The sequence below is a fragment of the Octopus sinensis genome, linkage group LG10, assembly GCF_006345805.1.
Source record: "Octopus sinensis linkage group LG10, ASM634580v1, whole genome shotgun sequence".
NCBI classification, from domain to species: domain Eukaryota; kingdom Metazoa; phylum Mollusca; class Cephalopoda; order Octopoda; family Octopodidae; genus Octopus; species Octopus sinensis.
Window position 1 is genome coordinate 29,425,040 of NC_043006.1, and position 22,223 is coordinate 29,447,262.

Sequence of the window (22,223 nt, forward strand, 5' to 3'; positions counted from 1 at the left end):
GGCTGGGAATGCCTTGGCTAATGAATCGCAGACATGCGCTGAGGTTGAGACATCTCTGGCGCCACCTGGAAGGTGATAAGGTGTGGAGTCCGTTGGCAGAGGAATTCTTCCCGCGACTGGCCTTTATGAATATATATATATATATATATCGCATATTTATTAGATTATATATATCACATATATTACATTATGTATCATAAGCAATTTGTACAATAAAATATCATATCATGTGACTGTTTGTCAGTACAGTGTCATGGAAACCCCTTCATGAAAATACCTGCACTAAACAAACACAAGACACAAGTAGGTATTGAATATAGTTAAATCTCAATAATGTTACAAGCAATGTAATACTAACGTCATAACAAATTTATCACGAGAGTTTCTCTCAAAGAGGGGCTTCTCATCATCAGATATCAGTTCTCTAGTTTCAGACATGCCATATTCACCATGAAGAATAATACTGATCTGAAAATGAAAGAGAAACATTCTTACAGTACATTGGCATTTAAATTATTTTAACATGGAAATAGGAAGAGAAAATTAGATTAGATGAGAAAAACAGCTAACATAGTTTAATGGATGAGTGTGAGAAAGAGAAAAAGATGTGTTTGTGTGTGCATGCGTGTAGGTGTTATTATAATGAATTTCTACTACACTCCCACACCTTCACCTATCTACCAAAACCTGTGTAGGTATGTATATATATACATATATATATATATTAATAAGTATAAGGGTAGCAAAAAATTCTAGAAAAAATTCTCCGCTACCAGCGGTCTAGTGAGAAAGAAAAAATTACAACCAACTCCTAACTACGTAACTAAACAATGACCAATCCATTAAGTCATACAATATATATATATATATACACATACATATATAATTTTGGGAAAGAATAAATAAACTGTTACGACATTTAGTAAAACAAGGGTAATAAATATGGTAAATTGGTTAAAACTTTTAATCGCTGTTTAGGCAGGAAACTTGAAATTTCAAATAAATATGGAGTAGTATCTATTCTCTTCAACTTAGCAAATATTTGTGAGGATTTGGAAGGTTTACGATTCGAGTTATTTGCTTTCTATGTCACCAATATTGTTTGAGACAATTGAGGAAGTAGTAATTTCGCACTACATCATCAATATTTAAGTTGGTCCTTTAAATTCTTGGTCTCTGATAAAACATGTAAGTGTTAATACTTGTAGTTTTATTATCTTTTAAACAGTTTTAATTAGCTTTAAACATAGCAAGGCTTTATAATAAAAGTTAATTACAAGTACTTTTATTAATTCCTATTTAATAAAATTTAATATTTCTATTAGTTACTGGTAATTTAATATTATAGCCTGTGGTGGTGACATATTAATGAGTATGTGGTGTTTTATTATTAACTTTTGAATAATGAAATAATGTATTTCACCCATAATTATTATATTATTAGTTAAATTAATTTCAATCGTGTTTGCTTTGTTTTGGAGAGATTTATATAAAGCTTCACTTTTTTTTTTATTATAGTAGTAACTATGGAAGACTGGTGGGATTATTATTTGTATGGACTTAAAGATTGGTCACGATTTAGCAAATAATTTAGTTTATTGCAGTTTACTATTAATACCAATACAGTGTACATTGGTTTATATGTTTCTTTGTTGTACTTTTATTAAAGTTAGTGTTTAATCCTGCCTATAAATTGATTGAATGAATGTGGTTATTAAGCTTTTACTTTTATATTATACCATGGAAAACAGTAGGAATTATAATTTTTGTATGACTTAATGGATTAGTCATTGTTTAGTTACGTAGTTAGGAGTTGGTTGTAATTTACTTATTGAATTTATTTACTGATACGGTTGTACACAGGGTACAAATCTAAAAATATTAAGTACAATTTTAATTGGGAGATAGTTTGTAAGGTAAGACAAAATCATATTGAATAGGTAGTAATTTTTGCTTATAATGTACTAACGAATTTAAGGAGATATTATTAACTAATAATAAAATATTGTTTAATTACCTAGACGAACAAAAAATTAGATGTAGACATAAATTACTTATATAATAAGTTTAGCTAATTTGTGTGTATATATATATATATATATATATATATATATATATAAAAACCCTGTTTTATGCTACTAATTGTTGTAGTTATTATTTGTATAAATTAGGTTGGATATCGGAAACTTGTGCATTTGGATATTTCATCTAGTTGTAACCCTTCTCTGTTTACTTGGCTTTCAAACTTATATTTAAAGAAGAAATAACGTTGATTGTCATTATGATAATATATGCAACAAATTTCCAGGCATTTTGTGAATAGTGTGAGTGAATTGCATTGCTCCCCAAACACCATTAAATGTCTATAGAAATGAAGATAGAAAAAAAGAAAATTTTGCTCTCATCTGTAGACTACTTACTTTTGAAGTTGTCCCAGCTCCTTTACGAAACCCAGTTTCCACAATGATTTCATACTTCTGTCGGTCTGTATCAGAATTATCCTCTAAGTAAATGATACCATTCTTTTTGGCATCATGTAGATCTGCCTTGTGACATAGGAAAAGGAGCACGGAGTAGACGAAGAGAAGCACAATAGTAAGAACTGTTGGTATTGGGTTTACATTAGGGCTGAAAGTGTGAGAGAGAGAGGCAATGTTTAAAAAACTTAAGGAATCATACCAAAACATAGTGAAAATAATTGAAAGATAGGCTACCTGCAGTTTGAATCAATAAAGGAGCCTTTATGTAGTCATGATCTGATAAAGATAGAAGTCAAATCTCCCTCAAATCACATACCATCTTCAAAAATGAAAACATATTGGACAGTGCAGTGCTCGATGGATGATGATGATGATGGTCGTCGTCATCGACAACAATAACAACAACCAGATGATTTAAATAAGAACAATATTTTCTCGAATTAATCGGTGTTCATTTGTAGAGAGATTATGAGAGTCTTCCTGCACAATTTGTTAACCTTTGTCATTTGACAAAATAGTTTCATGTAACTGAGTATAAACACCAGAGCTGAAAGAAGACACCTCTGTCAACAAAGTTAATATACGTGTCAGACTATGAAAAAGAAGTGCCAGAACTGAGTAAATTAGGCACTGGTGGGATGAGACAGAAATTCAAAATTCTGCTACAAGAGGTGAATTGTAGGGAGAACAAATCTCTTCTGGTAGATATACAAAAGGTGAGAGAGAAAGAGAGAGAGAGAATGTGTGTGTGTGCGTGTATATGTGTGTATGAAAGTCCCTAGATAAACAATCTGGAACTTTACTTTTAAATCAGCAATCCTGGAGAAGATTTTGCATTCAAAAGTATTGAACTTTTGATGCAGATTCTGAAAATAAGCTGAATCAGTCAACTACATTGAAATATTAAATTTTTATTTTATTTTGAAGAATTGTCTAATTTAGAATGTCATAAAATCTAACAGTGAAAAAGATTTCAATTAAACCTATCAACTAACAATGAATGAGGCTAAGTCAAAAAATCAAAGCTGTAACAGATGATTATTATAACAGACAGAAGCAATGGAGGAAAATGTATAATTGTTGAATACAAATTGCTCAACTTACTCAATGAAAATTTCAACATCAAGTATACTTAGTTTGTTGACAACTGACACTGAATGGCTCTTGAAACAGGTCAGATGATTGCATCTGAAACATGAAACAAAACATGAGTAGGAATGATTGTGTCTGTGAATACATACATATATACATATACTGATACACCACACACACACACACACAGGTGCAGGCATAACTCCTCTTTGAAATTACAGCTTCAGGTTCACTGTGGCATTTGGTAAATGAGGAAGTTTGATGTTTCTGCCCTCATTTGCATTTCCAGCTGTGAAGATTGCTCATCAGGGACTCTTGTCAGTAGAAAATACAGTTCTGATTCAAAGACATCTACATCCACCCCATATAGATCACTCAAGCCTTTTGAAGGGCTATTGAAAAACTGTAGGCCTTTAAATCACAAGTAGTGTCGGGTCTGGTATTTTGATGGCAAGGGTGGAATCTTTGGCACTATGCAATGGTATCTTGTTCTGGTGTTAGTATAAATTTTAATGTCAAAGTTTGGGACAAGTTCTTCCAGGATTTTCTAGATGTATATTACAGTTTATCTTTTCCACTTTTGCTCCAGGGTATAGAGTTTTAATCTCTTGAGTCTTTCCTAATAGTTAGTCTGAATACTTCAAGTTCCACCATTAAATTTACACTATGTTGTGACCATAGTTAGGAGTAATAGTCAAAACAACTGAGGAAATTGACCTTCAGATGACCATCATAGTTTCCAGCTTTCTTGTTCTGAAAGTTCTTAGAATAGATGTCAACACAAAGGTTTTGGAGGTGGTTCAAAATTAGTTAAATTCTAAGCAAAATTCACTTTGAACTGATTTTGGATGCCTTGATTATGAAAAGAATTCAGGGTACAAGTAGGGGTTCACCAAGGATCGCTCATCAGCCCCCTCTTGTTCATCATAATCATCCAGGTAATAACAAAGGAATTCAAGACAGGCTGCTCTTGGGATCTCCTCTATGCTGTTTACCTTGTTCTAATAGCTGAATCACCACCAGAACTAGAGAAAAAATTTCATGTATGGAAGCAAAGTCTAGAATCAAAGGGCCTTAGAGTTAACCTAGCAAAAACCCAAGTCTCAGTAAGTAGGAAGGCAGACAAATCACAAATCCCTTCAGGTAGATGGCGCTGCTCGATCTGTAGAGAAGGTATAGGTCGAAAATCCATAAGATGTACCCAATGTAAGCTATGGACACATAGGAGGTGCAGAAACATCAGAGGAAGGTTAATAGGGAAAATAGCTTTTGTGTGTGGAGGATGCACAGGTACAATAAACACCAAAAATATACAGAAAATAGATGCCATTAAATGCCAGGTGGGAAAGCAAGAGGTAGTAGATAGCTTCTGTTATCTAGGTGACCAAGTTAGTAGTGGAGATGGATGCTCCAAGAGCATAGCTGTGAAAATAAGAATAGGCTGGGCAAAATTCAGAGAGCTCCTACCTCTGCTGGCAACAAAGGGCCTCTCCCTCTGAGTGAAAGGCAGATTGTATGATGCCTGTGTGCGAACAGCCATGCCACATGGCAGTGAAACATGGGCTGTGACAGCCAAGGACATGCATAAACTTGAAAGAAATGAAGTCAGTATGCTTGGCTGGATATGCAATGTCTGTGTGCATATACAACAGAGTGCAAGCCTCTTGAGAGAAAAGCTGCACATAAGAAGCATCAGATGCAGTGTGTAGGAGAGACAACTGTGCTGGTATGGTCATGTGCTGTGTATGGACAAGGACAGGTGTGTAAAGAAGTGCTGATCTCTAACTGTGGAGGGAACCTGTGGTAGAGGTAGACCAAGGAAGACATAGGACGAGGTAGTAAAGCATGATCCTTGAATTTTGGGCCTCACAGAGGCAATGACTAGTAACTGAGACCTTTGGCAATATGCTATGCTTGAGAAGACCTGTCAAGCCAAGTGAAATCGTAGTTGTGGCCAGTGCTGGTGTCATGTAACGGGCATTTGTGCCAGTGACACATAAAAGGTACCTTTTCAGCATTGGGCCTCAAGGACGTTAAATGATGATGATCAAAGCATGCAGTATTATAGATCCATTATCATCGATCTTACTGCTTAGTTGGACTCCTAGTGCGAAACTGATCGCTAAGATCAGCTGCTACGGATATATAATACTGTATAGCACTTCGATTAATACACCTACTCTACTGACAATATATGCAAGTGCATTTTTCCTGATTTATGGATTCTTAGACAGCTATTGCGTATGTGTGTGTATACATACATCATCATCATCGTTTAACATCCGTTTTCCATGCTAGCATGTACATAAATATATACATATATATATTTACAAATATATATATATATGCATTTGTGTATGTATACACACACACACACATATATTGAATTACCAGCAGGTATGCAGAGCTGTTTCCTTTAGCTTATAATGGAAAGACTAAGATGAACAATCTAGCCAGACTAGACTGTCAAATGAAAATGGTTTGTATAGCAGAAATGAATGAACCCACATTGTACATTATTTTAGTGAAACATTTCAGAGCACTTGATATACTGATTCAATATAGGGAATCATTTAAAGGAATTCAACTTTCAACAGAGCTCTTATGCCTATTTAAAGTCAGCTGTTTTGTGGGGGAAATAGGCGAGGAAAACCTGTTAAATCAATGATAAGGTTCAAGATGAAAAGAAAATAAATAAAAAAGAAGTTTTTTGATTGTAATTGGAGAAAACCTCTTACTTGCACTGAGTCCACTTTGGTGTTGATTCACTGGTGTCAGTACAACCACTGTCTGACCACATTGAGTCAGTTTTGTTCCAAAATAAACACTGTCCCCACCACAGTTTCAGTGTGTAATTGCGATGTGTTGCTACACCCCGTCGTGGACGTCCTTCATTGTATGTGGCATCCACAATACTGAGGTAGTAAGTGCCATCTACAGAAATGGAAAACAAAATACATTACTTTTATTCTTTTCCTTCCTCATACAGGTGAGTGTGTATGTGTGTGTGTGTATATGAATATGTATATAAATTATATACACACACACATATTCGTGTGTGCGTGTGTAATGTACTGTTTTGTGATGGTAAGGTCAACAAAATAAAAAAAAGTACTCCTTCTGATGAGAGATAAATATTATTTAATAAACACAGTATTTATTTTTATGAGCTACTAAAAGTTTCATGCAATGAAAAACAACCCAGACAGCATTTTATAACACAGTCGTAGGATCACAGTTTCGATTCCCAGACTTGGTGTTGTGAGTGTTTATTGAGCAAAAACACCTAAAGATCCACGAGGCTCTGGGAGGGAAGGTGGGCGGGTGGCAAACCCTGCCGTACTCTTTCACCACTACTTTCTCTTCCTGTTTCTGTTGTTCCTGTATTTCAAAGGGCCAGCCTTGTCACACTCTGTGTCACACTGAATCTCCCTGAGAACTACGTTAAGGGTACACATGGCTGTGGAGTCCTCAGCCACTTGCAAGTTAATTTCACGAGAAGGATCAACTGGAACCCTCGTCGTTGTAACTGATGGAGTGCTATGTTATGACTAAGTAACTAGGAAATAACTTTTAATAAATTAATATAAACTAGAAAATTACTATTTTTAAGTCTCATGAGAGATATTCAGCAACAGTACTTTGTAGTAAAGATTGTTTGCCAACATAACATGGCAGTCCTGATTTAGGACGAATGTTGCTGTAATTTAGCCCCAGCTGGCTATATGACACGATCTGTGACCTTATATGTTCGAAAATATAAGGACACAGACCGTGTTGTGTAGCCAGCTGGAGACGATGTCTCCTGGGGCTAAATTACGGCAACATTCGTCCTAAATCAGGACTGCCATGTTATGTTGGCAAACAATCTCTAATATAAACTATACTTAACATTTCATACTCTCACAATTAAGAAAAGAATTTTAGGAAATAAATCGATTTACTTACCATTAAGCATATTGAAAAGTGTTATACATGCAAATCTAACAGTTTCTTTGTTTTTAAATGTGTTAACACACCCATGCACACAAAACCCCAAAAAAAAAAAAAAATTGCATATTCACATGTATTTAAAAAAAAACTATTAACACACACACACATAATCAGACAAATGTCGCTATGTTGAATCTGTCAATGATCAATTAAGATGTGATTTCTTTTTGTTTTGGAAGAAATATTCAACTCACTATATTCAAAATGCATCTTTCTAGTTAATTGTTTCAGTAATTAACTGCGACCATGCTGGGGCACTGCCTTGAAGAAGTTTTTAGTTGACGACAGCAGTTGTCAAGCAGTGGGGGTGGGGGAACAAACACAGACAAAAAGACACTCACACACACATGCATGTACACACACACGCATGCACACACACACACACGATTGGCTTCTTTCATTTTCCATCTACCAAATCCACTCACAAAGCTTTGATTTGCCCAAAGCTATAGTAGAAGACACATGCTCAAGGTGCCACGCAGTGGGACTGAACTGAGACCCATGTGGTTGGGAAGCAAACTTCTTATCACACAGCCATGCCTGTACCTATATACATACACATACATATATATATATATATATATATATATATATATATATATATATATATATATATATATATATACACATACATGCACACACACACATCCATACATGCATATGTACACACATAAGTATGTATAGTTAAAAAGCTGTCAGTGTTCATAAATTAATATTAATTGAATAAATAGAAAGAAACCATACTTTCCAGTTCTCCAGATGGTAAAAATATTTTCACAACATTTTCATCAGGGTTGAATGTTTTAGTATAGATATATTGCATGGACTTCGTTGGTCGATTTTCGCTGACATAAAAGAAAAATAAGACATATTCTGAATATAATGTCTCACGATGGGAATTGTGTATATACAGGGACACAAATGTGCTTTACATATTTGTGTAATGTATTCACCACACAATGTTCCTTCAAGGACTTCATTCACAAGTCTGTGGTTATACTGGAGTAAAAATTTAAGAGGTTTAGTTAATCATATCAACCCCAGGGATTATTTCAGTTTGCTAATTACATTCTCATTTTACCCACCTCTACGGATTGAATCCCTATTTCACATAAAGGAACACAACTCATCACAACAGCTTAAGCACACACACACACACACTTACTTATTCATTTGATTGACATCTATATTTCCAAGCTAACATGGATAGGAAGGAGACATTTTGGACATAATTTTACAGTTAAATTCTCATCTAGCTACCAACCCATCCAGCTAACAAACCTGATCTGTTTTTCAAATATAGTCCAGTTTACCAGCTGTGCCAAGGTCTCGCAGCCTGTGACATCTCATGCCATGACTTACCTTACCAAAGGCCTTTGGGAAGTCAAGATATACCATGCAGCTGTATCAAAACACAGTCATAGTGCAGTAAGAGCTGTGTCAGGAAGCATCTTCATGGACAGAAGCCATGCTGTGAATTGTTCAGCAAGTCATTTTATTCCAGGAATATTATCAAATTTCTTTCTGATTATTTGCTTCATGACTTTACTGATATGGGAAGTCAGAGATTGGCCTGTAGATTTTAGCGCTGCTCTCACTTTTCTGGATAGGTCATATAATACCTTCTTTTATCTGTTTTAGGAAGTTTACCATTTGAATAAGCATCTCTGAATAAGAATCTGAAGTAATTACTCTAAAGCCAGCTTACATGACTTCAGGAGAACAACCGGGAAGCCATCAGGACCAGTTACTGAACTTGAGCTCATTTCATCTATGGCCACTGTTACCTCTGCCTCTTCAATGTTAATGCAATTACTGGTTACCACCTTCATCTGTAGGGCTGCAATATTTATGAATTCAGCCAGGTTTTTTATTTGCATGTGTCCCAGAGGGGAAGTTAACATATTGTTAAATGTTCACTGAGCACTTCATTTATCCTTTTTCAGTGAGCAGCCATTGAGCCCTGCCTTGGAACAATGGTCCTATTTTATATTCTACTGTAGCTATTTGCTTATAGAAAGCTTTAGGGTTTGTTTGAATGTATTCAACAGCTCTCTCTTTCTCCCTCTCTCCCCCTCTCTTTCTCTCTGCTCTTACCTTTCCATGAGAGAGTTTGATTTTGTTTTCGATTTCCAGGAGTGTCCATCTCAAAATAGATTTCTCCATTCTAGATGTTTTATCTGTATCTCATATGGATTTTCCTGTCTCTAGGAATTTCGTTTGTTGGTATGCTGGACTTCTTTTTTTTTCTGGGGTGTATTTAATGCATATAGTTTGATATTATTGACATAAACTGACTGAGTTTTAAGTCGATGAGTTGCATAGATAGAATGTCGAACTAGTTTCATTCATAGATCTCTTTGTTGTTTGATTTCCATTCTGCTTTATTGAAATTCAAGCTGGATGTAGCTTGAGCCCTCCTGATAGGAGAGATGCTAAAAGTTCATCTAAGGACCATACAGTGTTAGTTCAAAAATGTTTTAATCTGAGAGTGCTGTAGGTGCCACCTTCATATTATGGATAAGGTTCACATTATTTGTGAAGCAGAGATCCAAGATGTCATTATCCCTGGTTAGCTGGAGTACCATTTGTTCCATGAACAGCATATTAGAAAGTTCAAGTAATGATTCTACAAGCTTTTGTCCAAGCAGTGACACCCCAGAGAGGATGTGGCCTTCTGGCCATTTAACATTTTGGAGATTTAAGTCACCTAGGAGGATGATGATATTGATGTGTTGATCCAGGTTTGTCAATAGCTCTTCTGTGTCTGGGGTGATCCTCAAATTTACCATCATATTTTGAGGTATTTGGTGAATGACACATGTTGTGTATACAACTACAGCAAATATATATTATTAAGTTGTCACAAACTGAGGTTGAGTATGACAGCAGTATACACTGTACATGTGTGTGTGTGTGTGTATGTGTGTGTGTGTGTATGTGTGTGTGTGTGTGTGTATGCATATATATATATATGATAGGCTTTTTTCAGTTTCCGTCTACCAAATCCACGCACAAGGCTTTGGTTGGCCTGAGTGCTATGTAGTGGAACTGATCACAGAACCATGTGGTGCCCAAGGTGCTACATAGTAGAACTGATCGCAGAACCATGTGGTTAAAAAAAAAGCTTCTTACCATACAGCCACTCCTGTGCCTATATTTACATAATATATACATAGCAGTGAAACATGGGCTTTGACTACAGAGGACTTGCTAAGGCTTGAAAGAAATGAAGCTAGCATGCTCTGCTGGATGGGTAATGTCAGTGTGTATGCATGACCGAGTGTAAATGATTTAAGAGGAAAACTGGGTATAAGAGGCATCAGATGTTGTGTGCAAGAGAGAAGACTGTGCTGGTTGGGTCATGTGATGCATATAAATGAAGACAACTGTGTGAAGAAGTGCTGAGCTCTAATTGTGGAGGGAACCTGTGGAACCCAGGAAGACATGGGATGACATGGTGAGAAAGGATCTTCAGACACTGAAGTCCACTGAAGCTATGACAAGGGACCAGGAGATGTGGCAATTTACAGTACTTGAGAAGATGCATCACATCAAGTACAATCAGGTGCTGGTACCACATAAAATGCACTTTACAGGTGCTGGTGCCACATAAAATGCACCCGCACCAGTGCTGCATCAAATCCTAAAGCTTTCTTTGACTTGTCAAGCCAAGTGAAATCATAGTCGTGGCTGTTGCCAGGGTCATGTAAATGGCATATAAAAACTATCCATTACACTCTTGGAATGGTTGGCATTAGGAAGGGCATCAAGCTGTAGAATTTATGGAATTGTCGACACCCATCTGCATCACATTACTGAACCAATACAGTCTTCTTTCATGCACACTGAATCTAAAATTCCTTTTATGCCCAACTTTTCTCTCACAACACTGGCACTTTGTCACACATGTACACTAGCAGAACATCCTAGCCTTATTCCTCTCTAACCTTTGCATGTCCAATGCATCCAGGGCCCATGTCTCTCTACCATGAAGAATCACTGTCCATATACATGCTTCATACAGTCTCCCTTTTGATTGGAAAGAGAAACTTTTGGTAGCCAACAGAAGTATAATCACTGAATTTCCTCCATCCTATTCTTATTGTAGCTATTACACTTTCCATACATCCACCCCAACAACTAATATGGTCCCCTAAGCAGCAGAAATTATCCACTACCTCTAATGAGCCACCAAGTCTCTGTAGTTTTTATGGTGCCTGTGCATCTTCCACATATCAACATTACTTTCTCTGATAACCTTCTGATTAACCCACTGCACCTCTTGTGTATCCATAGCTTACATGGGTACACCATATGGAGTTCCTGTCTACACTTATCCTACAAATCAAGCAGGGCCGCCTACCTGAAGGGAGTAGGGTTCTATCTGTTTTCTTGCTTATTAGGACCTTAATCTTTGCTAAGTTAAACTTAAGGCCCTTAGATTCCAGGTTTTTGCCTCCATACTTGGAGTTTTTCATCTAGCTCTGATATGGAATCAGCTATGAGAACAAGATCACCATCGTACAGTAGTTCCTAGGAACTGCTGGTCTTGAATTCTTCTGTTATGGCTTGGAGGACAATGATGAAGAGGAGGGGACTGCTGAGGACTGAACCTTGATGAATGCCTACCTGTCATCAAATTCTTCACCGTATTCGTGGTTAACTCTCTCACCTTACTGACAGCATCACTGTACAAGGTCTGTACAGCTTTCACCAGCAACTCGTCTACCCTTAGCCCTCTCATAAGGACTAGGGGTATCTGCATAATGTCCAAATAGTATGTATAATTCATGTCCAGAGAAAATCTTATCCAGGTTGGAGTGGTGGTGAAAAGGATGAGGGTAGGGTGTTGTACTTGGAATTTTGAAGTGTTATTTGCTGCTTGTGCATGTAGGGGAAGGAACCCCCATTAACCAAGTTTGGTGTCAGTATATATGTAGACATATGTGTGTGTGTATGTGTGTGCATGCGTGCACATATTTTGCATGGATACGCATGCACACATACGTGTATTTATCTCTATAAATTTGGACATGCACAAGTTTTCTCATGTAAAATAATTAAGGAATTAATTCATCTATGGTGAATGCAGTTCATTACAAAGATACCAGGGTTAATGCTATGAAAACATCCATTACAATTTTCTTATAAGCTACCTCTCATGACCTGTATACCAACATTCTCATGTTGAGAGATTTCGCTGTATATGAAATCTTTGGTAGCCTTGTTAATCCATGAATAAAAAAATATACATACATACATATATGTGTGTGTGTGTGTGTGTGTGTGTGTGTGTGTGTCTATATATATATATATGCGTTTGTGTATGTGTGTATGTATATATATGCATTTGTGTGTGTGTTTATATATATATATATATAGAAAGAGAGAGAGAGAGAAAGAGAAATTTAAAGAAATAGAAAATGGAGATAATATTGATAACAACAATTGATTCACATCAATTATTATTTATTAATGATTTACAAAAAGATTGTTTCCATTTTCTGTTTTCTTTAAATTTTAATTCCTGATGAACTGTTTACCCTTGGCTTTACCTATAATTTATGAGCATAACACTTTTGCCCATGTTTAACCCTTTTGTTACCAACCCAGCTGAAACCAGCTTTGGCTCTGTTGTACAAATGCCTTGTTTTCATAAGGTTTTAATTAAAATCTTCCACCAAACCTTAGTCACAATTTATGTTCCTAACACAAGCCTCATGATAGCTAAGTTATTTTACTAAATTCTTTGTTATATTTTTAAAAAGTAATTGAAAGAAACACAGAACATCTCAAAATAAATACAGTAATGAAAGGGTTAAATATAGGTAGTAAATATACTGGTAGTATTTTGGATACTTTTATCTCTTAGATGGTTTTCATCATCATCATCATATATATATATATATATATATATATATATATATGGACCACCTACGCCCGACACAAGAAACAACTCAATAGCTTCCACCTAAGGTGCCTGCAGCGCATTCTCCATATCAAATGGCAGGACAAGATCACTAACACAGAGGCTTTGGACCATGCCAACATGTACAGCATGCAAACATCACTCTGTGAGAGGCGTCTTCGGTGGCTAGGTCATGTCAGCCGAATGGATGCAGGACGGATTCCAAAGGACCTACTGTATGGACAGCTAGCGGAAGGCTCCAGAACAATTGGACGCCCCAAACTGCGCTTCAAGGATATCTGCAAGAAGGACCTAAAGCTATGCCAGATCAACACCAAAACATGGGAATCCGCTGATGCCGACAGAAGCGCCTGGCGATACAGTGTCAAGCACGGTGCAATGACAGCAGAGAACCTGAGGACCACTACTGCCAAACTAAAGAAAACCAGGCAAAAGGAGCAGCAGCAGCAATCACAGCTCTCATCCCCTTTCACTTGCACCAGATGTAGTAGAGACTGCCACTCGATGATTGGTCTGCACAGCCACACCAGGAAGTGCAGATAAACCCACCACATTTTTCAAGCTACACCATCGTCTCTCGAGACGTACGGATGCCGAAGGAAGGAAGGATATATATATGCCAGCGCCACCTTGACTGGCTTCCATGCCGGTGGCATGTAAAAAGCACCAATCTAATCGTGGCCATTGCCAGCCTCACCTGGCACCTGTGCCGGTGGCACGTAAAAGGCACCCACTACACTCACAGAGTGGTTGGCGTTAGGAAGGGCATCCAGCTGTAGAAACACTGCCAGATCAGACTGGGGCCTGGTGCAGCCTTCTGGCTTCCCAGATCCCCGGTCGAACTGTCCAACCCATGCTAGCATGGAGAACGGACGTTAAATGATGATGATGATGATGATGATATACACACACACACTTACATATCATCAGTATTATTATCTTCATCATTTAAAGTCTGCTTTCCATGCTGGCATGGCTTGGATAGTGTGACCAGAACTGGTAAGCAGGCGAGCTGCAACATGCTCCAGTCTGATTTGGCACAGTTTCTATGACTGGATGCCCTTCCTAATGCTCACCACTTTACAGAGGGAGCTGGGTTCTTCTAATGTGGCACCAGCTCAGCACTCTTGCAGGCCAATCCCTTCCATCAGGGGGAGCAGCCTTAACACTTGTGCTGTGGGGTCTTCTTGCCTACAATCCATATATATATATATATATATATATATATATATATATATATATATATAGGCACATATACATAATACATACATATATATATCCATAGACATATTGGGTTGGTGCATAATTAATGATCATTCTACTTTATTTTTGTGTTTTATTTTTGAATAAATTTATAATATAAAACGGTTATTAATTATGCTCCCACCCAATTTATATAAACATATACATACATAATACACACACACAGGTATATATGGCCCCTACCACCTGACTGGCTGCCGTAAAAAGCACCAGCCAAACATGGCTGATGCCTGTACCCCTTGACTGGCTCCCATGCCGGTGGCACATAAAAAGCACTATGTGGATGTGATCGATGCCAGGCCTGCCTTACTGGTTCCTGTGCCAGTGGCACATAAAAAGCATCCACCATACTTGTGTAGTGGTTGGCATTAGGAAGGGCATCTGGCTGTAGATATATTGCCAGATAAAATTGGAGCCTGATGCAGCCGCTGGCTCTCCAGAGCTCAGTCAAACCGTCCAACCCATTCCAGCATGGAAAATGGATATATGATGATGATGATATAGACATCAGATGTAGTGTGCTGGTATGGTCATGTGATGAATATGGACGAGGACAGGTGTATAAAGAAGTGCCAATCTCTAACTGTGGAGGGATGAGGTGGTGAAGCACTATCTTTGAACTTTGAGCATCACAGAGGCAATGAGTATTGACCGAGACCTTTGGTGACATGCTGTGCTTGAAAGGACCCATCAAACCAAGTGCACCTGTACTGGTGACATGTAAAGAACACTTTTTGAGCGTTGGGCCTCATGGAGGCAAAGTGGCTGAGTTCCTTTCGAGTGTTGGGCCTCATGGAGGCAATGATCGAGACCTTTGGCATTATGTCATGCTTCAGAAGACCCATCAAGCCAAGCAAAATCAGTCTTGGCAGATACTGGTGTCACATGAATTGGCACCCGTGCCAGTGGCATGTAAAAGCACTTTTACACTCACGGAGTGGTTGGCGTTAGGAAGTGCATCCAGCTGTAGAAAACCATGCCAAATCAGACTGGAGTCTGGTGCAGCCTTCCAGTTTGCCAGCCTGGTCAAACCATCCAAGCCATGCCAGCCTGGATAACGGACATTAAATGATGATGATGATTATATATATATATATATACATACAAAATTTATATATATACATGGACAATTCACTCACACACATATGCATACATGAATTAATATATATAATTATATAGATAGGATTAAAATCCAAGCTGTGTTTCCTTGAAAGACATCTGTTTATTTCAGGACTCTAAAGTTGTATGTAGATGTTACATTTGTGTGAGGCATGCATAAAAGTAGAATAATACTGGAAAATATTTTTTACAGAGTAATTTCACATCAAAACAAGAGACTGGAAAATATTGTTGGTACAATTTATTCACCATTACATATGTTTCGTTTGCTAATGGGAGTTACAAAAGTGTGAAACATGTAAGATACCTCCTTCAGACAGACAATCAAATACTACAAAATTTACATTTCAATGAAGCCTTTATTTATATAGTCAGCAATCAGGAGTCTCACTAATAGTTGGAGGGGTGAATAAAGAACAAAACTAATAATGGTGATTAAATCTTCCCCAAATCTTTTTCTAATCTCCAGCTTTGTTTTATATGTGCATGTGTGTACACACATACACACATACATAGGAGGTGCATTCCAGACGTTTTGAGACTTTGTTTTAGGAGCGACAGGTATAAATGTCCTAAATTATTTCGTTATAACTGCTCTCGATTATTAGATGTATAATATTACTATATAATAAATAAGCTGACCTGCTAACTTTCCATTCCAAACTGAAAGGGAGAGCTGTAACAACACTTTGAGCATACCTAAGCATTGCTTGTTACAGCTGACCATTTTGCAGAATGCAGTCAGGATGTGAAGACAAACTAAAAACTTGCAATAAAGTTTTGTGTTCAACTGGGAAAAATTGCTACAGAGACTTCTGAAATGCTCCAGATTTGTTGTGGATTAAATTGTAGGAGCCAAGACACAAGAGGCCAGGCAAAGCAAGTCCCATCAGAAAGCTAATGATCCCTTTTTTCTTCCAATAGTAAGGGCATCATCTGCATGCATTGGGTTGCCCCTAGCCAGATGGTCAACAAAAGAGCAAAAGGACAATACACCAGTCCACAATTCCATCCTGGGAACGAACCAATTGACAGAGAGAGGCATCCAAAAACTGTCCTTCAACCTCCCAACAGTCCACAAATTGAAAGAGAACCACAGGGGGGCAGCTATTTTGAATAACATTGAGAAGATGAAAGAGGCTGTGACAAAGGACCTGGACACCTTCATTTTGGATGATTCTCATGGGACCTTCACAAGAGGGAGGAAATCCAACAACATGTGCATCGAAGTTAGAAGATGGTTAGAGTTTTGTACTTCATTAAAATTAATAAATATTTCTCTTGAAAAAGTTTCAAAACTTCTGGAATGCATCTTGTGTGTGTGTGTGTGTGTGTGAGAGAGAGAGAGAGAGGGAGAGAGAGAGAGAGAGAGAGAGAGAGAGTATACACACATACACAATACATACAAAATACATAGACACACACATATGTATATATATATACACGCATACATATATATACACAAGAAATATAATAGAATACTAAATTAATAAATGCAACTAATAAGCTGATTGGAGAGTAACCGACTTAGCGTTGGTCATTCATGTTGTTCAGTTTTTAAAATCAGATGAAGTAAATGAAAGAGAGAAAATTATGAAATGAACGGTGGGGGGTTGGGGGTATATGGTAGAGTACAACACATCGAGGAAAAGATCATGTCTTGAAGCCAGTATTACATTTCTAAATAGAAAGGATGATTTTTTGGGCCATCAACTACACCTGAAACTTTGCTCACCTTCTTTTATGAAGAGGTCAGAGTCAAAATTTCAGGCCGGACTGACAGACCAGAATTCATATTTCTATAATTTATCAAGTAAATCTATTTAAGAGTTCTGATTTTGTTTTAGAATTTAGTTTTGTCTTATAAACGTTTCTGCTTATTCTAATAACCAGCTATCTTTCAGGAGAATACGTCTGCTAATGTTTTGCTAATAAATCTTTGTAATGTTTGTAAGTTTAATTAATAAAACGTACTTTTATTAATTAAACTTATTAGAATATATATATATGCTGTAGAAAGGCATTTCTCTCAGAAAAATGCTTTTCATAGACATGTTTTAAAAATACAGGTGACTCGTGGGGATCTTAGATGTGATTTGCACTTCTAGGAGCTTGTAATACCTGAATGAAATTCATGCCTTGATATATATGAAACAGTACATAATAATAATAATAATAATAATAATAATAATAATAATAATAATAATAATGATAATAATAATAATACATTTCCTGATGTTACAGGATGCCTGCATGGCTGTAAAAAACTCAGTAAATGCAGTGCAACAGCATGCCTGTGAAGCAATTTTCTCTCACACAAAATGCACAACAGTATATCTTTCAAAAATGTATATACATTATGTATGCTACACAGATAGCTATTATAACTTAATTCTATTTCATTTGAGACCGTTTATAAGTTTCTGAAGATATTTATTTTCATGATTAAAGATTTTGAATAAAGAATTTCGCTCTCTTCTCCCGCCCCCATCCTCACAACACTTAAATATTTTGTTGCCATATGGGAAGTTATTTTAAAGAAATAAAAAGAATAAAGTGATTAGGAGATCCTTTGATCAAAAAAGAATGTTCCTGCTCACAGTTCCAGTGTTACAATCTGCCACCACTGCAAGTTTATTGTTAATCAGTAATAAACAGATTATTTCTGATTAAAGAAATGATTTATTCATGGAGTATTACGAAACTAAATAGAAAAAGAAAAAAATAATTTGCTACACATTTTTATGGCAAACAATTAGCAGAATGGAAGCGCCAAGAAAACTGAAGAAATTCAAAGTTGGAAATTTACTTCATTGTTCACTCTTTCTTCATACACAATTTAGCCAAGAATATGCCCTGATGTGCCAGGTGATATGATATGCTTGAGAAGACCTGTTGAGTCAAGTAAAACCAAAATCATAGCTGGGGTCAGTGCCCATTGACTGGCTCCCATGCTGGTAGCACGTTAAAAGCACTATCTGAATGTGGTCGATGCTAGGTCCACCTGACTGGCTCCTGTGCTGGTGGCACGTAAAAAGCACCCACGACACTCTTGGAGTGGTTGGTGTTTGGAAGGGCATCCAGCTGTAGAAACCTTTCCAGATCAGATTGGAGCCTGGTGCAGCCACTGGCTCTCCAGACCTCAGTCAAACTGTCCAGCCCATGCCAGCATGGAAAACAGACGTTGATCGATGATGATATACAATATTCATTTTATTATATATAATAAATTTGAGTTAACCTGTTGAGTTAAATGTTGCTGTAATAACGAAATTTTGTTACAGTTTTACTCATTAAGAGTTATATGCTTTCATATCAGCTAGTAGCTTCAGAAAGTTCAGCTCTTTCATATCTAAAAGATATTTGTATTAGAATATTATTTCACTGCTCAGTGCCAAATGCAAATAATATATATATGATAGAACCATATGGTCTTTGTTTTTAGTAACATTATGTTATATTTATTGTGTATGTGAATAATGGTTTACATGAAATCTTGGTAAAAATGGTAATAAGTATTTGAAACAGTTAATTAATATTACAGTAAAAGACATGGAAAAAGATTTGATACTGACCTTATCGAGACAGTAATAGGGAATAGTTGACTCGTATATACTGGAGTAAAGTTGACCAATACATGAAAAGATTGGTTTCTATTTAATTTTGAAACATTAAACTGATGGATGTTCATGTGTGTCCGATATAAGGTATGGTTACCAATAGTTTTATCCTGGTATTATTGGGGAGGTAAAAAGATAAAATATAAAATTTAGAAATTGTTCAATTCTCTGCACACAGCAGAAGAGATTAGTATTTTTCATAAAACAATGTTTTTTTTCTTTATTCTTGATGTTATTTATTCCACATTCAAGAAGGTGTCATGGAGATTCATGCTGGACTAAATGATCTTGAAGTATTTGCTCTTTGACTATTAATCTTCTGAGTTCAAATATTGTTAATTTTGCTTCTCAGCCTTGGATTGGAGTCAATTGAAGTTTGTGGCCTTCTCATTAATGAAATTATTCTTTCATGCAATAATATCAAACTAAGTAATAAGGGGAGCAATACGATTACATCAACCCCAGTATTCAACTGGTACTTACTTTATCGACCTCAGCAGAATTTGAACTTAGAACATAAAAATGGATGAAATGTTACAAAGCATTTTGCCTGGCATGCTAACAGTGCTGCCTGCTCACTGCCTCAGATCAAATGAAGTAATAATCAAAGAATTTATTTTCTAAACATTTTTTACATCAAGTAACCACCAGAATGACATCACCAGCAAAATTAAAGACATTTAGTAACACAGAAATTAAAACAAGCTTCAGTAAGTTTTACTCTCAAACAGTGGATAACAATATTGAAGTTTGCTGATGTAATGGTAAATGTTAATGTATGTCCAACCCATGCCAGCATGGAAAACAGACGTTAAACAATGATGATGATGATGATGGAGATATTAGCAGATATTCAAGAGTTTTCACTTTTGCTACATTATATTCAATCACAATTGTTTGTTTTTTTTTTGTTGTTGTTTCTTTTTTCTACTATGAAGATATTCTACTTGCTTCAACTGTAACTCAACTCTTCTCCAACTTTCTGACAGACACTTTTGAGGATTTTTTTTTCTTATTTAGACTTAGCCTGACCATGCAATATTTACTTTAACTGGATTACACAGGATAAATTAAATACTATTTTACATGAAATAAAAGTATTGACATAAAAGTATTTCTTTCAGGAAAACTACAATGTAGCTAAGATGAATCCTTACAAAACCCTCAAACTTTCAATAAATTAAATGCTATTTTACATGAAATAAAAGTATTGACATAAAAGTATTTCTATCAGGAAAACTACAATGTAGCTAAGATGAATCCTTACAAAACCCTCAAACTTTCAATAAATTAAATGCTATTTTACATGAAATAAAAGTATTGACATAAAAGTATTTCTATCAGGAAAACTACAATGTAGCTAAGATGAATCCTTACAAAACCCTTAAACTTTCAATAAATTAAATGCTATTTTACATGAAATAAAAGTATTGACATAAAAGTATTTCTTTCAGGAAAACTACAATGTAGCTAAGATGAATCCTTACAAAACCCTCAAACTTTCAATAAATTAAATGCTATTTTACATGAAATAAAAGTATTGACATAAAAGTATTTCTATCAGGAAAACTACAATGTAGCTAAGATGAATCCTTACAAAACCCTTAAACTTTCAATAAATTAAATGCTATTTTACATGAAATAAAAGTATTGACATAAAAGTATTTCTTTCAGGAAAACTACAATGTAGCTAAGATGAATCCTTACAAAACCCTCAAACTTTCAATAAATTAAATGCTATTTTACATGAAATAAAAGTATTGACATAAAAGTATTTCTATCAGGAAAACTACAATGTAGCTAAGATGAATCCTTACAAAACCCTTAAACTTTCAACAATAGTCAATGACACCAATATCTAGGATTATGTACTTACTGCGTTAATTTCTGATGGAATACCAATAGTAATGAGTTTTTCTTTAGGTAAGTGGTTAACAATAATAGCTTTACCATCGCAACTGTATAACTTGAGTGATGTAACCTGAGATTGCACCTAGAACAAATGTGACATATGATTAATACATAATGTTAAACATATCTGCACGCAACAGCTATGAGAATTATATTTTCTTCTGCTGCTGAGATATAAAGTCAGGAGGAGGAATTTATTCCAGTTTGTCTGATATTATCCTGTTATATTTATAGCCAATATAGCTAGAAAATTTCTGAAACTCATAGATACGCACTTCCCCAAATCATATAAATACCACAAAATCTTCAAAAGAAATACAATTAAAGTTAGCTATAGTTGCCTCCCCCACATAGAATCAATGATTTTCAATTACAATATGAATAATGCCATTAGGAACACCCCTCATTGTAAACTTTTATCCTCTCTGTATATACACGGTGATATCAAGAAGTTCCCAGACTAGTTCTGTAATGTGTCAATAGATGGCAGCATATGGTTGTGTGCACAGTGACAGCAAGCAGTGACCTTTGTGAGGTAGTGTGCCAAGTGACATTACTGATCATGTGTATGCTGTAGTTTACGATTCTGTCATGGACAAGAACAAAGAGCCAATGTGAAATTTTGCGTTAAACTTGGGAAGTCTGCTACTGAGACATTGAGCATGCTTACAGCAATGAGGCAATGGGTTGTAAGCAATGTTTCGAGTGGCATGGATGCTTCAAAAGTGGAAGAATGGCCCTCAAAGACAATGAGTGATCTAGAAGACCTGCCATGAGCATCATCCCGGAAATGTGGTATTGTGCATTGAGAAT

At 36.2% G+C, this 22,223-nt stretch overlaps 1 protein-coding gene across 1 annotated transcript in view; it reads right to left on the bottom strand.

The window, feature by feature from the left end:
- The window catches only part of LOC115216328 (polycystic kidney disease protein 1-like 1), a 235,489-nt gene that overhangs the window by 55,938 nt on the left and 157,328 nt on the right, over positions 1–22,223 (bottom strand). Inside the window, exons 34-40 of the mRNA XM_029785550.2 lie at positions 21,376–21,492; positions 19,455–19,609; positions 8,310–8,410; positions 6,311–6,506; positions 3,585–3,668; positions 2,421–2,628; positions 359–468 (exon numbers count right to left, since the gene is read on the bottom strand). Coding sequence (XP_029641410.2) covers positions 359–468; positions 2,421–2,628; positions 3,585–3,668; positions 6,311–6,506; positions 8,310–8,410; positions 19,455–19,609; positions 21,376–21,492 — 971 coding nt within the window. The remainder of the gene's footprint in view (positions 1–358; positions 469–2,420; positions 2,629–3,584; positions 3,669–6,310; positions 6,507–8,309; positions 8,411–19,454; positions 19,610–21,375; positions 21,493–22,223) is intronic.